This window comes from Curcuma longa, chromosome 9 (genome assembly GCF_044706935.1).
Source record: "Curcuma longa cultivar G26 ecotype Majalengka, Jawa Barat chromosome 9, ITB_CL_G26_1.1, whole genome shotgun sequence".
NCBI lineage: Eukaryota > Viridiplantae > Streptophyta > Magnoliopsida > Zingiberales > Zingiberaceae > Curcuma > Curcuma longa.
This window is the reverse complement of record NC_133869.1, coordinates 8,249,582-8,266,601: the sequence shown is the minus strand read 5'-3', so window position 1 is coordinate 8,266,601 and position 17,020 is coordinate 8,249,582. Positions and strand designations below refer to the sequence as shown.

At 37.4% G+C, this 17,020-nt stretch overlaps 2 protein-coding genes and 1 non-coding gene across 3 annotated transcripts; 1 reads left to right on the top strand and 2 right to left on the bottom strand.

Moving 5' to 3' along the window:
• Positions 1 to 4,102: 4,102 nt before the first annotated feature.
• Positions 4,103 to 4,183, top strand: TRNAL-CAG (transfer RNA leucine (anticodon CAG)). Its single transcript has one exon. It is a non-coding gene; the product is annotated as a tRNA-Leu (tRNA).
• A 1,798-nt stretch (positions 4,184 to 5,981) lies between these two features.
• On the bottom strand, positions 5,982 to 8,029 carry LOC141834607 (ribulose bisphosphate carboxylase/oxygenase activase 2, chloroplastic-like). Its single transcript, XM_074721923.1, has 7 exons — positions 7,946 to 8,029; positions 7,547 to 7,857; positions 7,366 to 7,471; positions 7,202 to 7,287; positions 6,659 to 7,131; positions 6,253 to 6,573; positions 5,982 to 6,171 (listed from the first exon to the last, which is right to left on the bottom strand). The coding sequence occupies exons 1-6, from the start codon at positions 7,985 to 7,987 to the stop codon at positions 6,278 to 6,280; spliced, it is 1,314 nt and encodes a 437-aa protein (XP_074578024.1). The 5' UTR covers positions 7,988 to 8,029; the 3' UTR covers positions 5,982 to 6,171; positions 6,253 to 6,277.
• A 3,031-nt stretch (positions 8,030 to 11,060) lies between these two features.
• Positions 11,061 to 12,248, bottom strand: LOC141834637 (AT-hook motif nuclear-localized protein 20-like). The gene has a single exon (XM_074721966.1). The coding sequence runs from the start codon at positions 12,106 to 12,108 to the stop codon at positions 11,239 to 11,241; it is 870 nt and encodes a 289-aa protein (XP_074578067.1). The 5' UTR covers positions 12,109 to 12,248; the 3' UTR covers positions 11,061 to 11,238.
• Between the last annotated feature and the right edge of the window lie 4,772 nt (positions 12,249 to 17,020).

Here is a 17,020-nt window from a genome sequence, read left to right as displayed (position 1 = left end):
AATCAGGTTAAGCTATTTCTTATAGTATATGATCTATATATCGAGTTCTTTACATATTTACAAGATCTATCTATACTTTCGGGAAAAAAATCCATATCTTATATATATAAGCTAAAAGTAACATAGTATTATTATTATTTTTTACAGTTGAAGCCTTTTTTTTTCCTGCATCTTTGTAAGAGTCCTTCAGATTAAAGTTTTCATGAAACATTACTTCTCATCTTTTGAGAGATAAGGAAGAACAGCTTTTGACCAACAGTACTAGCTATTACTTGCATGAATGGTTTGTATCAATACATTTCTCCCTCATATACATGTACGCATGCACTGTGTCTGTGAGTGATTATGACTCCCACCTATCTGTATAATTAATGTTTACCCTCCAATAGATAATAATCAAGCCAAGCTGTTGAATTTTTCTATACTAGCTAGCTAGTAATCACTCAAATATTCCTGGCCAATGCACATAATAAAAATCCTTAGATGTTCATCATGTGTGGTCGAAGCAAGAGTAGTGTACTATAGATAAAGGAGAGCTGAAAACTAAGCTTGGTGTCACTAAAATTCATGCAACATCAATTGAAGAAGCTAACCTAGGACATATATGGTCAGTTGTGGAAGCTCTTACACTGAAACATGAGGGGAGAATATAGGAAAGAGAGAAGGAGCTCGATATATATATATAAGAATGAATGATGTATATAATTTATTAGCCAGGAGGTGGGGTCCATATATCCATGAGCATTGTGGCTGAAGGAATCTGGGTTCTGGTTGCTTTCGCAAGGACCAAGAAAGCTTTCTTAATTAGCTCTCCATTGGAGAATAAAGGTGGTGTATAAGGCCATATAGTACAAAATTAAAGGAAAAAGAGAAGCCTCCCTGCATCTGCATGGGTTATGGTTGTCAGAGTACAAAGGATTGATATATATATTTGTATGTATGGAGTGAAGCCTGACTCATCAGTACTATTAACCTCGGAATAGGGTTTAGGAGATCTCTTGTGATTGACAGTTTATCTGTGATATATATATATATATGGCTTCGCTGACTGTAAATCTAGCTTAGTTCGACAAGATCAACCAAGATTAATTCAAAACTCATTTGACTTACTATTATTTGATGGTCAACTTAGGGGTTACGTGGTAAAGGAGTCGTCAATTGACATATAACGATGTGATATGACATTAGATGGAGAAGAAAAATAGGTCGAGAAAAAGATAGTACCAAATATATATTTGGTTACTTTGCATGTTTACATGTAATATATTTTTCATGGTAACGCTTTTAAATATTTTACTATATAGATATATCATGAAGTAGCTTTAGTAGACCATTTGTCTTGTTGTCATACCAGCTTCTACAATCGAATTGATTGAATGGTAAAGCTAGCTGTATGAAAGGTTTGTGCCAGATGGTTAGAAAGTCAAGAGAAGTCGCATCAATATCTCCACTTGTGTTTTGGACTCAGTTTTTGTTTCATATATTTTGTGCAGCTGTTCTTTTCTCTAGTATGCATGGTTTGAATTTTTTTTAATAAGAGAACCAAATGATGTACATAAAAGTGTTCCCTATAGTTTGTACGTGTTTGCTGATTATATATCATCTTGAGTAGTTTGAGGAGGTGGGTCTGTTTCATACAAAGAAGTGTTGGTAAGGTATTCAATTTGAATTAAGGTACGTATATGAAACATTTTTTCAAGGGAAAAAGAATGAGAGAAAGAAGATAAACAAGAGTTGATATCAAAGACGACGGATCTAAGATATGGCTGTCTTGAGCTCTAATCCAATTCAAAAAAAAAAATTACATAAATATATTATAACCTACAATTTGGCATCAAAAGGAATTGATGTATTGCTTTTTTTCCTTTTTCTTTTGTTTATTTTATGTTGGTGCTTAATCCACTCCTTCGACACTTAAAGTCTAGCTCACTTTTAATTCTTGGATTCATCCCTAGTTGACATCACTAAAGAGGAAGGAACAAAACCACTTAATACGATTAGATTATCCTCTTAATTTACATTAACATTTTGGTGTCCTTGGACGAGTCCACAATATTTGGTGTTATAAAGAGACTATAATCTGATGAATATATATGGTTATTAGCAAAGTCTCCTTGAGATTCTAAACTCTAAAGGCTTGACGAGTTGTTTCAATTTTATGATTTTGTGAATGAATTCACTAAAGTTGATAATAACTTTAATTAAGAATGTTTACTATATTTTTTTAAACTAACTTGCTACATGATTATTTGTGATAGCATGTTGATCAATATTATTTTATTTGATATATACAGCAGGACATCTTTAACAATCTAAACCTTATTCTAGTTGCTAATTATTCACTTAGAAGTGCATACAAATTTCATCGAATTCACTAAGAAGTGCCATTTGATTTTCTCTATTCTAAAAAATTAACAATTTTTTTGTCTTATTTTTACAATTAGATTATTCTTGTAATTTTAAGAACTTATTTATGTTGGACATAAAGAAATAGTTAAATCAACGAAGTTCGAGAGTTTGTGTACATTAGCTAGCGTTCTATTTGAATCATAGCAAACTTCTTTAGACCTTATCAATCAATCAAGCTGGACTCGAACCGAATTGGACACAATGCAAACTCTATAATTTATTCAGAAGTAGCTAGAGGATAATGATATTAATTAAATATTTCTATTGATATGACACTGGAAGACTTGGAATTTGGTAGTGCGATTGCAGGTCTTGACAGTGATGTGAATTTGGAGGTTGTTTGGAGTTATTTGCATCATCCTCCACTGTGGGAAAAAAAATGAAAGAAAAGGGAATCGACGTGAAAAACATGTTCTCTTTTCTTCAGCAAAGAGCCTGTTTCCGTTTCCACTGGGGTCATGCGAGTGTTCAGCGCCGGAAGGCCACGAGTCTACTTTTTCTGTCTTTCTTCCTCCTCCATCTTTCTATTCTTTGAAAATGATGATTGAAATTCTTAGTGAAATTAGTAGTGCTTTGAATGCCACAGTGAACCTACTCATCCTGTTCAAAGGTCAGTTCTTGAAGAAACCTCTTTAACTAGAACATCGATCTACTTGCAACCTTCAGTCCCTGTGGTATATTGTGCTTTAACATTAGTACACAAGGCAATAAATTTTTGCAATTTTGATTGTAAAAAAAAAAAAAAAAATACACACACAAACACAATTCTATGCACAAGCAAAGAAATTAATGTCGTGAAGTGGACTTTTGCCATGTTTGGATTAGAGTAACCCTAAGAGCCGTACTGTCATTCCCAAAGCATAGTGCTAAACCTGATGTACCTCTAAGATACTTGAAGGACCACTTAACTATAATCAATGAGTCTTGGAGTTCAGAAAAATCTACTCGCAACCAATTACATGTGCAATGTTTGTTCCAGTACTAACCACAATCCACTTCATATCTGAATTATATCAATGTGGAGCACAAACAAATGATACGTTCTCGTGGTTTAATTTAGGGACTGTTGGAGTGTTTAATTTTGATAATCATACTTTGCTAACCTTCTAATTTCTCCCTTTAAAGTGTTTGCTATTTTAGTTTTTTCCATAATGAAAACATTTCTTGTCTGTACTAATGTAGCAGAAGCGTTAAAAAAAGTTTAACTTGTTGATTTATACATGTCGAGAAAACATTGATGTTGCCAAAGGGTGTAGTAACTAAAGGTGAGTAAAATATTGGTTAAATCAAAATTACCGACGGAACCAATTGAATTCGAAAGTTAGTAATGCTTAATTCGGAATTTCATTTTTTTAAAATCTTGATTATTTCGATTTATTCTGTTCAATATTGATTTATCGCCTATTTTTTTTCTATCCGTGATATATGATTAGTGACTTTAGTCAACTTAAAAAGCGATTAGCTTAGAGAGCGTTGGCATAGCAAATAGTGATAAGGAACTCAAGAGCATAGTTTTTCTATTTATTATTTATTATCAAGGTATTGTATTTTTAAATTTGTTAAACAAAGTGATTAAATTAGTACTCATAAGGAAAATTTACATGTATTGTCGTAATATCATAATTTTGAGAGGAGATGAGATAACGTTCAATTTATTCTTTAAATATTTATTATAAACGTTCCAAATCAAGATGTCAAGATGGCCGAGTTGGTCTAAGGCGCCAGTTTCAGGTACTGGTCCGAAAGGGCATGGGTTCGAATCCCATTCTTGACATACAAACTTTTTTACTCGCGCGATCTTCTATTAAAAAAATAGTGATTATTATTATTTGGAAATCAGATTATTGTACTGAGCTGACTTGCGAAAGAAGGGTCTATAATTTAAAATTATCCCCATTATTTAGAGACAGATTTAAATATAAAGAACTGGACTGAGAATATTGTTAAATATGAAATTCTTAGTATAGCCATCTGAAATCATTTATATAAATTTATTTTTCATGATACGAAGTGTGAACTTTTCGGATGTAGTCATTTATTTATCTGGCATACTTAATTGTGTTATTGATCGGTCTAAGATTAGACTAAGTATATTGATTCATCTGAGCTTACTAGTTTGCCTAGCCTATTCAACCTGTCTAATTGTATCGACTTGATCTGCTCAACCTACTCTTCTCATCACTTAACCCGTTTTGACTCAATCAGCTTACTGATCTTTAAAGAAAGTTGGTTAAGAAAACAATTTCTATTATTTCAGTAAGAATTTTTTTTAAAAAAGAAAATCTAGATGTTTTAAACATATTTTTGTATTATAAAATTTTTTAAATAAATAAATAAATAAATTTTATTATCAAATCTAACAAGTAATTAAATAAATATAAAAATTTTAAATAATAAAAAAATTAAATTGAAAACTCGATAATATTTAAACGAATCAAATTCAAGTCAAATTTAAATTAAACTCAAGCTTTTAAAAAGAAATTAAATCAAACTTTATAATCATTTTAATAGATTAGTTTAGTTTAGAATTAATTTGATTTAACTTGATTACTTTATCGAACAAACTTAATACCACAAAGCCTTACAAGCCTAGTTACATCCTTCAAGATTTATTCATTCAAAATGCTATCCTTAAACATGACTAAACTCAACCTAGCTATAACTTGTTTAAATATTAATATATACTTATTATTTGCATCTTTGGGTTACCTTATTAATGTATAGTTATTATTTGCATCTTTGGGTTATAAATTAACAGGGACAGCTGCAAAAAAAAAAAAAAAAAAAAGAGACCGTGAAAATAAAATTTAAGATTATAATTATAATTAGTACTTTCGAAGTCTTTTAAATTGATTACGGGGACTGCGTATATCCTTCATGAAGCAAGCTGGATTGCTTGAGGATACGATGGAGTTTGAAGCAAAGTAGAAAATAATTGTTTATCAATGAATGAATATATTGAGAAAATTTATTTTATACTCCTCTATCCTCGATCTTCTATTATTGTGTAAAAACCCTTCGATTTTTAACAGTGTTATATATCAGAGCTCGAGCAAAGTCATGACTTCCGAAAATTTTGCACACTAACACAGTGATATTTTATCAATAATCCCTCTCTTAAAATTTATGTTCCAAATGCATCAATCAATTTAATAACAATTTTAACTTTGAAACTTTATATAGAAAACAAGAGCCAACAATGAAATTGTAGAAGCAAACAAGAGCCATATGATTGATTGACTCAAAAACTTTACTTAACAAATAGTCTACCACACAAAGTTTCATGCATATATCTTTCTATGAAAAAGATTGAATATAATTAATGTGGGAGGATAAACTATATATATACTGATTTCACTCCTGTTTGATTGATTATATATGTTTTAGAAAGATCGATCCACATGATACAGCAAATCCATATTCTGAGGCTTTTATCTCCTAAATCAATAACTATTAACTTCGTTGGCGCTGAATTAATTAAAGATGTCATTTTATCTGCAACGAACTTCTGATAACTCTATTTGCCCTATTATATTTTGAGAGTTCATAAGTTGTGAGTTGAATATCAGACAGAGGGATAGAAATTTCTAACTTTTTTTTGGTCTAAAAAACTGAAGACAATGCACATATACGTGATGCTGGAGAGGCTATTAAACCCTTCTACAGCTTAAAACAACAAGGGGGAAATGTTTGAATAAGTATAAAGAGCACTTGTAATTTGTCTTCAGCAGGTGGCTTCACCTCTGACTCTGACTTCTTCCCCTGCAACAATTCCACAATACATCTTATATATTTTGTATCGCCATGAGAAAATAATCAATGCTTTTATGCAGATCGACTAACCTTCTTCCGCCACGAGTTGTATAACTCAAGTGGCAGAAGCAAAGAAGCTGCCGGTGTCGATGGCGTCGGCGTTGGCGTCGCCGAGAGCGGCCTCGCTCAAGTACTTGTCGGCCAGTTGCACCCGCTTCACGTTCTCCTGTTCCTGCACAAGCATCTTCCCGTACTCCATCAGCTTGTCCAGGGTCATCGGCGGCTGCTCGAACGTGGGCGGTCCCTCCAGCGAGTTCACCAGCTTCTTCCCCACCTTGTCGACGCCGATCTGCGCGATCCACTTCCGCACCTCGTCGTCGTACACTCTCGCGCGGAGAGCCCCGAAGAAGTCTACGGCGTTTTTGAGATTTAGTTAAGATTGTCCTTCCCTTGGGCAAACCGCAGCATAATCGATGATTTAATTGGCGAATCTTACCGATGGACTGGCCGGGGAAGGAGTCGACGAGCTTGACGATGTCCTCCACGGGCACGTTGTCGGTTCGGAAGATGCCGGTGCAGACGCCGATGCGGTCCTCCCTCGTCGGCGCCCAGTAGAACTTCTCCATACGCCCGTCGCGAATCAGGGGCGCGTAGAGCGTGGAGAAGTCGTTGCCCGTGACGATGATGGGCACGCGGGGGTTCTCCTGTTTGTTGTACATGCCGGGCAGCTGCACGTTGGTGGGGTTGTCGGCGATGTTCATCAGGGTGGCGTTCACCATCTGATTGTTCACGGTGTACTGAGTGGTGCCGCCGAGCCGGCCGGCGCCGGCGTCGAGGTCGTTGATGAAGAGGCAGCACATCTTCCCCTTCTTGATGAGGTCAGCGGCCTCGCGGTACCTCTGCCGTATCAGCTTCGCCGGCTCGCCGGCGTTCCCGCTCTCCAGCTCTCCTGCGCTCATCATGATCGGGCTGCAGGGGAACCAGAAACAATTTCAGCTCATTAAATTATCTAAATAGTTAAGAAAAGAGCAAAGCTCACTTGATGCCCATCTTGGCAAACACAAGCTCGCACTGGAAGGACTTCCCCTGACCTTTGCCTCCCCAGATACCCAAAATGAGGGGAACCTAAGAATGCTCCTAATTAGGAAAACAGCCAAAACCAAATTTGAGATCGAATCACGTAGTCGTCATGTATATATTTACCTTAATGTTAGGGAGGCTCATGAAGTTCTTGGTGATGTGCACCACCAGCTTGTCCATGAAAGCAGGGGCAATGTAGAAGCCATCCTTGGTGTTGTCCAAGTTGTACCTGAAGCAAACCAACAAACAATTGAGTGAAAAAAAAACGAAGAAATCATTGATCAAATTTGTTTAACTTTCTTACGTGCGGAGGCCCTGGCTGATGTATTCATAAGAGGTCATGACGGGAATGTGAGTGCCGTCGCCCATCGGAGCCTGGAAGAGCGAGTCGACCAGGCCTTTGCCCCGGGTGATGTCCTGCTGGTCGTCGGAGATGTCAGTGCCGAGGTGAGCCCACCGGTCTGTGGAGGTCTGCTTCGACTCATCGAGGTCGGCAGCGAGCACTTTGAAGCTGGCGGAGGATTTCCGTTGAGGGACCGTTAGATTGGCCTTCTTCACGCTGCTACCGAAGAAGGAGGCGGTCGGTAGCTGACCACCGGAGCCAGGCCGACTCAACTGCCCCAAAAATACACACTCAATTCGATCAAACTCTGAGTAACTCAAATTCAGATTTCTATTATGGAAGAAGAAAGAGAGAGAGTACCGGCACTCTGTTGACAACTCCAACAGTGGAGACGGCCGCCATCTCTGCTAAACTTTGAGAAACCACAGGATAATTCGAAGCAGAACCACCAGATTGCTCGAGTGTTGGGAAATGGAGGCTGATTTATCGACTCGTAGCTACGGTTTGCGATGGATTCTGTGGAGCAGCTTCAATAGATTCTGAGCGCCACAGACTTCGGATGGCGGGTGAGGACTCAACGGCGCTGGTTGAGCCAATGGCGAGCGTTGCGCATGAAAAATTGGAGCGTTTGGATGCGTGTGGAGTCGCTGCAGGGGAAAGTAGTGGAAGTGTGGCGGTGAGAGTGCGTGGATTGCTCGCCACTAGTTGTTGCTTTTAATTTGGAGGCGTTCGCGAGATAAAATTAGGATAAATCGAGAACAGTGTGGGCCTTGTTTTCGTGAAAATGCTTGGTGCATTTTTATTTATTGAGAAAAAAAAAACAAATACTTACTAATTGAACATAACTTGAGATTGCGGTTATTATTATTTTTTATTCGTTATGAGAGTGTTAGCGTAAGAAAGAGACGTCCAACGAAGAATCAAGTCGACACCGTTTTCTTTAACGCGTCCAGATTATCGTTACACTTTAAGAATTATTTATTTTCTTTTTATTTTTTTTGGGCTAAAGTTTTATTATTTTAGACAAATACAAAATATTATAGAAAAAAATAAAAGCTATTTAATGAACTTAGTTGTATTAATTTTATAACTTATCCGAAACTTAATTAATGTGCATTCTTTGAACCCTGGAATTCTGAATCTTATATTAGTTTGGGTTGTACGGATCATTAAACAGTTTGGAAGCAGAACTTCTTGGTAAATCTACATCCTTCATATTAACATACGAGGAGTTTGCTCTATTTCTTTTGAGATCATCTTTCGGATGAGTCGTTGGACACTTGACTTGTGGATTGATGGTCAAGGTGATATCCACGAGCAACAAAGGACGAGGATGACAAACTCTGACCCGCCACCAAACTCTGAATTGCAAGAAAGAAGAAGAGAGTGAGAATGGAAGCCAAGGTTGCTCTGGCTCAACTGTTTCGACGCTCATATCAAATCTTTCGCCGGAGAGGGAGAAGAAAATGTGGGAATACAGAGAAAATAATGTTAGTGGGTGTTGTGCACATACCTGTATCCGCAAAAAGCAGGGGAGTTATACAGACTTATGGAAGAGAAAAGTGTCTTAAGGAAAATATCCTTCAGTGGAGATCTTGTCAAAGAAGATATCCTATCTGGATAAGGGAACATTCCATTACTGTCGCAATAGCGAAGAGTTTTATCGTCCATACCTGATACGACATTAGACTGCGCTATCATACTACATTAATGGGGTAGATAAGCTACCGAGATATCCTATGATTGCATGTGTCCTTCTGATGGTGACTTGCCTAGCTAAATGAGGAAATGAGCAAAGTCAGTTGAGCGCGGTGTAGGTACTAAGTAGGTGGAGCGTGGTCAGTAGAGAGAGCCTGAGTCGAGGTCAGCTGAGACGAGCCTTGAGACTGAGACAGGGTATGAAATGGTTGGGTGCGGGATCCTGAGCTGAGCTGGATGTCAAGTCGGGTATTGGATCCCGATCTGAGCCGGATGTCAAGTCGAGTATTGGATCCCGACTTGAGCTGGATGCCGAGTCGGATATTGGATTTCAACTTGAGCCGGATGTCGAGTTGGAGCCTGACCACCTTTCCAGAGTTAGGAGAATGAGTATGAATAAATGAAGCCAAGTCCGGGTGTGGGACCAAGTCAAGTCTTCTGTCTGATGTATCATCGAATCGGATCGGATCTTGACCTTCTGAATCAAATCATACTGATCCATAACATGCTCTTAATTTTTATGTATTAAGAGTTGAGAAATATCATTAAGTAATTATGAGCAACAATTACTCCACAGACCGGTGTCAATTTTGTCATCTAAAACTTAATATATGCTCTGAGAGACTGTGGCCTGTGGGGGAGTATATAGTGGTAAAAAACATATTTTACTAATTTACACTTTCAAAAGAATACGATATATCGAGTGATATTTGGGAGGAGTTTACACAAATTGGTTAACAGAAACAACTAAATTAATGTATAAGGAGATCCATTATACATAGTTGGCAGCTAAGCAACAACTTATTGTTCAAAAATCATCAAACAATCAGCCATGATGTGACAAGCAATGTTAACCATCTCGTTGTGATCATTTGGGCAAGAGCAAGTGGAAGTAATTAAGCATCTCCCTATGAATATATAATCTCGAGACAAAATTACAAATTACAAATTACAAATGTACAATTGCAAATCCATTAAAAAAATGTTTTGTTTTTTTTACATATTAAAAAAATAATCTCAAACGAGTTAACTTCCCAGAAACTCGGGAAAGCTACTTTTGTATATTAAAAACTATTGTGAATAATTAATGTTTGTGAACACAGAAGATAATTGAGAGGGTTGCAGTTAATTAATCTATCTGTATCTTAAATTATTAGCTAATTAATCATCCAAAGGCATAAAGCCAAACCTAGTACTAAACAAGTTGTTAAAAATTCAGAATATATCAATCCCAATTAATCTAATGTAATAACTTTCCATATGGCTGTTAAACCAACCATACATCGCATACCCTGAAAAGTAATAATTCGACAGATAATCCAAAAAAATATGATTTGAGATGTGAAAAGAGACAAGATCAGGTTTATGTGGGATTGTAATTTTCAACCTTCAACCTACCATTCACTATCATCATGGTGCCATTACCTAATAGGCTATTTATCTTTTTCCTCTACTAGCCGTGAGCGAAGTCCAATCCAATTATTGTATGTTTAGGTACAAATAAAAAAAATTCCTTTCTCGAGCTTAATGAAGTTTTGTACTCCAAACCACCAATGTCTCCACCAAAATCGAAATGAAACCATTATGAAGAATATAATAACTCAATATCTGTAAATCGTATGTAGTTGCTTTACGGCTGAAGTATTCTAGTAATTAGCCAGGAACTAACAGTAGCCAGATCGAAGTGAAAAAGATGAAAATTTTAGCTAAGAAACAACAGAAAACGCACTTGATGTTTAAGATTACAAATTATATGATGCAAACTTTTGTGTTAGAACAACATGCATGCACTAAGTTGGTTGCATTAATTGATTTAAAATATGACAAGAAGCTAAATCCAACAGTTTGCATTGCTACTGAATTATAATTAACAACATGAGTACGAATCAAAAGTTTGTATGCGAGAAGTAGAGAAGGATGCATGTGTATCAAGTTGTTGTAGCATATCACTGATATCAGCAATAGGGCGGTGGCCGAGAAGCTGCGGTGGAAACCCACGCCGGCGGGCTGCCGGCGAAAACTTCGTGTGCCATCGGAGTACTGTTGGACAGCAGATTCAGCGGCAGGTTGAAGTGCGGTGCAGACGAGGGCTGTGGATCTTCGGCGGTCAGCCCACCATGAGGTGGCTGCGATGGCGCGCTACCGTCGACGCCCCCTGCGTCGTCGTCGGCGGTCGCCTCGCGCTCATCGCCGACCAACGGCAGCCGCTCGTAGGTGGCGTTACTGAAGGTAGCGGCTATGACCGTCACAGACCCGGCGGCCACCAGCTCGCCGACGACGGTTCCCCCCACTACCTGCCCCTGTCCGCAGGCGAGGCACACGGAGAGCCCTGTGGCGCCCGGTGGCGAGGGCGCGGGGAGGAAGGAACCCGAGAGGGAGAGGATGTCGAACCGGCCGCGGAGCGCGACGACGGTGCCGTCGCCCGCGGGCTGGCGGAGCGTGACGTTGGCGACGGCGCCACTGCCGCTGAGGACGGAGACTCCGCGCTGCCTGCGGCGGGCGAACGTGGCTAGGGCGTGCATGACGTCTGCTCCGGCGGCGATCTCGAGCACGTGGGAGCGCATCGCGTTGGGGCTCTCGCGCGTGATGACGACCGGCGGCTTGGGCTTGTTCTTGGACCCAGCGGGGCGGCCGCGGGGGCGGCGGCCTCCCCCTCTGCCTCCGCTGTCGCTACCGGCTTCGAGACCTCCCGCCGACTTCTCGTCGTCGGCGTTGGCCTCGTTATTTGTGGTGGGGGAGCGGTCGGCGTCAAGATTGGCGTTGTGGAGGTGGCGAGAGGGAGAGAGGGAGGAGGTGGCGACGGCGGCAGGGCCGACCCCGGCCATCGCCACGCTCCCCGCCCACCACCTGTTCGCCAGTAGATCGATCTCTTCTGATCTCTAAAACAAGAGCAAATATTGAAATACTGGAGAAGAAGAAGAAGAATAAGAAGGCGAGGAAGAAGAATAAGAAGAGGAGGAGGAGGAGCAGGAGGAGGAGGAGGGAGGGAGAGAATTAATTAAAGCTGCTGCAATAATATTTATTATTGGAGAAGAGATTAGATCCATTATTTGCTTCCCTGTCTTGTCGTTGGAAGTTGAAATGATGCAGCGCGTCACTAGACCTCGTGAAGTTGGTTTATCTTGTGCTGCGCGCAATGTCACAATCAACTGGAAACCCTAAATTGTAGCTTACATCTTCAGTCCTGTGTCGAACAGTTAGAGCCCTTCTTTATTTATTCTAAAATAACTGCATTTATAACAGATTGATCAGATGCATTTTCTTGAATATTTTTACCATACCACCCATTTGCAAATCAGAAACCCTATTTCATTTGCATTTCGTCTAGTAGGGGAGATACAACTTTCATATATAGAACTTTCACCGATCACCCATGGAGGCTTCCCATCGGTGGCCCCTAGCTCGCAGAGTAACAGTGAAACCCTTCACTAGCATGTTCAGCCAACCTTGTTTGAAAATTTTGACAGACTTCTCCTTAGACAGGATAAATAAGTGTCCATTGGAGAGAAGGTGAATCAATAATAGACAAAGTTACAACAGAAGAGATTGAAGGCAAGATCTAAAGGAGAATAAATTAAGTGTCACTTGGAGAGATAGTGACCATTATAGATAGCTGAATCAATTATGGCCTAGACAGTGTAAAGACAACCTTGATATTGGAAGATTATATTTGTCATTTAACTACCCTTTCTCAATAATCAGTCTTTTGTCTCTTTCTACTGCAAGTAAATTTAATTTGAGAAGTATATATCTTCGTAGCTAGTAAAATAATTCCATCTCAAAAAGTTGATATAGCTATCATCTATTTAATTTTAGATAATTAATAAGTCAGACATCATATTCCAATGCAGTCCAAAATCGTAATATAATGTACAGATCGATCGTCAAACATAAGAGCTCTAGAAGCCATGGAATATTAAAGATAAAAGACCTACCAATTGGAATAAACATTACAAAAATGTAGATCTTCTACAATGGATAAAGTTGTAGTAGATCTATAATATATGGATAAAGTTGCGAAGCCTGTTTGTGAGGGTAAACAACTATCGCAACACCCATCGCAAAGCATCGTGATCACAAAAAACTTCACAATGAAAACTATAATCCATGGCAAAATCGCAAGAGAGATCACTGCCACAACTTTGTTGTAAATGTAACATCTACTATGAAATTCGATGAAAATGGCACATTTAAGAATTTTTTTGGTCATCGAGTAATTAGCTTTAGAAATAGTCGTATTACCATCATAAATTATCTTTGCAAATGTCGTAGGAGACGAAATGTACAATCGCAATCTATCCAACATTGTTGTTAAAAGACAAGGCTCACTTCTATAGTATTTAAAAATATAAATAAATAGACAATAACACAATCTATCACATTGCAATAATTATAAAATAAATACCACATTTACATCACACACCACAGTGAGGTACGTACGTATATATTAAAAAATATATAAAGCAAATAGAACAAATATATAAATAGTTAATAAAAAAAATAAGGACTAAGTAGAAGGCTAAATATTGGAGATGGGAGGACAACCATAAAGATGTGCTAGGCGACGATTAGACTTCTAGAGCAAATTAAAGCTAAAAAAAGAAAGGGTTCATGCATTAGATTAAGGCGGTCGTACGTCTATTCTTTTCTTGGCGTGAAAGCAACCACACTCGATAGCATCGATCTCGTTACAATTATAATGTCTTGTATATTCTTCATGAGGAACAGAGTGAACGCTCTACCCGCAGTCAACAGTCGCTACGTTTCCTCCACCTCCCAAACTAATTTGACCCAAGTCTAGATACTTGGATTCAAAAAAAAAAAAAAAGAACATCATGAACTCTATGAATCTTCACATTTCATCCCATATTGGATACAATAATATAGAAATTGAGGTAATATAATATGATCGATTAATTATCACAAGACGATATGTTAATAACTTTATGGTATGGTTGTACTTGTACAGACTCTCCTTCTTATTATATATATATATATATATATATATATATATATATATATTAGATTGCATTGAAGAGGAAACACTTGCACGTGAAAGATGCAAGCAGGAAGGGCCCTGCTCGCTAGATGTGTCGCATATCTAACTTTGTTGGATTTGGATCCACTACAATTATTATGCTGGTAGCTAGGATAATCTCTTGCACTTGTCCGCGGGCCAGGGAATCCTCATCCGGCTCCTGTCGCTGTGCCCATCTTCATGCCACGCGGCATCAAGTACTGCGGCATCTGCACTATACTTTGCTAGCTCATCTCCTGCTCATGATGACCAAGTAGCTTACAGACATGCACTTAATTGTAGTGTTTTGAGATTGGCAAAAGCTAAAAATTAATATCAAATAAGAAATTCAACACAACGGTTGAGGAAAAGTAAAAATGGCTTCAGACAGTATATATTCCTTTTCTTGTCAATTCAGCATGTCCTGCAGAGATTGCAAATTGAAATCCGGTGGTTGATTATGTTGAAGATGATACTGTTTCTTTCCCTTCAAACAGGGCCCCCGGGGCCAGGACAACCAAAGCGACTGTCTAGGATCTACAAATCAATCCTAATTTTTGGATTAAATTTCATATTCTTAATTTTTAATTATTATCTTTCAAAAAATATTAAAAAACATTCTTTGATCGTATCCAAAAAAAAATTGAGTGGTCAACTCTGTAATTCTTTACCCATCTGTTAATTCAAAAAAAAACTGAACGGTTAATTAGTTTTTGAGTCATAATCGTTGATCCTTTTTCTATTCATTTCGTCAAGCACAAGTACCAGATTGTGACAAGTTATGGATCTCGTCACCAGATCCTTTTTCTGTTCATTCCACGGGTTATGGATCTCTGTCACGAACTGCCTCCACAGGCCACAACCGTTTCTACAATTCCACATACCGTGAAAGTGTCACTCCATATTAGGTTTTATTATTTTTTATTTATTGTTCATAATTATCTATCATCATGCATGAAACAACTATCTAGATATCAAAAAATAAAAAAAAAAAAAAAAAAAAAGATAGCCCAAAGCTTAAGATGTTCATTGAATAAATATTTTAGTAAAAAATCACATGACACAACGGAAAACTTAGTTCAGATTTTAACTAATGAATCAAATGCAAATGAAGATTTTGTTGAAAATAAGAATGACGAAAATAAAGAATTTGTGAGAAACGAAAGTGATAAAAATGAGAAATTAATTTATAGAAAATGAGAATGAAAAGAATAAACATTTTAATAATTTAAATGAAATTAAAATTGACAAAGCTAAAAATATTGATAATTATTATGACTAATTAATCAACTTTTTTTAGTAGTTCATATGTTTAATTTTTGCATGATAAAATTATTATCTCATTACTAGTTAAGTGAGGTATACAGGTCTTCGAACTGTATTGCATGTTCACCAATAACTTCATACTTGCAACTTGTATTTTTGTTTCATTTTTTTATTTTTAGCCATACAGGTCTTTAAATTTTCTGGTTGTATATTTTTCCTTGTGCATCAAAATGCTTTTCTTATGTTTTGACATGACGAAGTTTATACCTTTTGATGGAGTAGACAAGGAAATATTATGAACGGCTATCAAAAAAATTCAATATTTGATGACGACCTTCATCCAGTTTGGGAGCTTCTTCACTACGAAGAAGAAAAAGAGTATTTCAATGGAATTTACAGTGGCAATTCAAAAAACTCTGACTTTTTTTTGTTCTTTTTTATATATTCTAAATATTATTTAGAGTATCGTTATCATTTTGTCTTAGAACTCTAGTTGCTTAGAGAGCATTGTTTCGTATAAAAATTTTTTATCTCGAAACTCTTATTGATTGAAAATCATAATTTATCAAGCTCTAAAAATTAAATATGCTATTATGTCAGAGCTTAAAAATTATAATTTCACCTAGAGCCCTTTACAACAAGCACCGACTCTCCATCCTCTAGATACAACATGCACATGACACATCCATCCATGATTGACAGAGTATGAGCAAAAGGTTAAAGGTGAAACTCGAAAAGCTTTTTCAATCCTAAAACTGTAAAACAAGACAAAGTACTCATCCCATCTTTTTATAAACAGAAGATGATCGATTTGCAGATGCTGAGTGGTTGGAGCAAGAAACAAATTGATCATCATCGTCAGTTTGAATCTCCAGTCTCTGCAGTCTGGATCTGGTGTTAATTCTCTTTTGTAGGAGTTGCAAACTGTATACTTTGATCTTTTTAGGAGAAGACTCACACCACAGGAAATCCTAGCTATCACATAAACAGTAGAATGTATGAAACACCCATTTGAATTCCAGTTGCATAATTAATACCTTGTCACTAGAAATCATCACAGGATGTGTAATCTTGGTGTTTTTTTTTAATTTAGAAAACTCAAAATTGAGATGGATTGACTATTCAAAGACTTCAGATGAAAATTTCACTGTAATCTTGTCACGTGTGCCAGAGTTAATATTGGTCAGTAACTTGACCTGAGGACGTATTGTAATTTTCAAAATTCGAGGGAAAGTGAAAAAGATCAATAAAATTTAGAGGGCAAAGTGATTTTTCAACCATTATAAGTTTACCCTTCATTTCTAAAATTGTTTCCAAAAACGGAATGTTCTTAGCAGTATGCAAATCACTAGAGACATAATGCTTTCATAAAATGAACAGGCGTAACATTTATAGTAACAAATTAATCATTAAAGGGCTGCTGTTTGATAAATATCCCTGTATAAGGAAGTGAT

Coding starts and splice junctions, on each gene's coding strand:
- LOC141834607 (XM_074721923.1), bottom strand. CDS start 7,987: ATGGCGGCCGTCTCCACTGTTGGAGTTGTCAACAGAGTGCCG. Junction 7,472..7,546: donor ATCAGCCAGGGCCTCCGCAC/GTAAGAAAGTTA, acceptor GGTTTGCTTCAG/GTACAACTTGGACAACACCA. Junction 7,132..7,201: donor TTTGCCAAGATGGGCATCAA/GTGAGCTTTGCT, acceptor GTTCCCCTGCAG/CCCGATCATGATGAGCGCAG.
- LOC141834637 (XM_074721966.1), bottom strand. CDS start 12,108: ATGGCCGGGGTCGGCCCTGCCGCCGTCGCCACCTCCTCCCTCTCTCCC.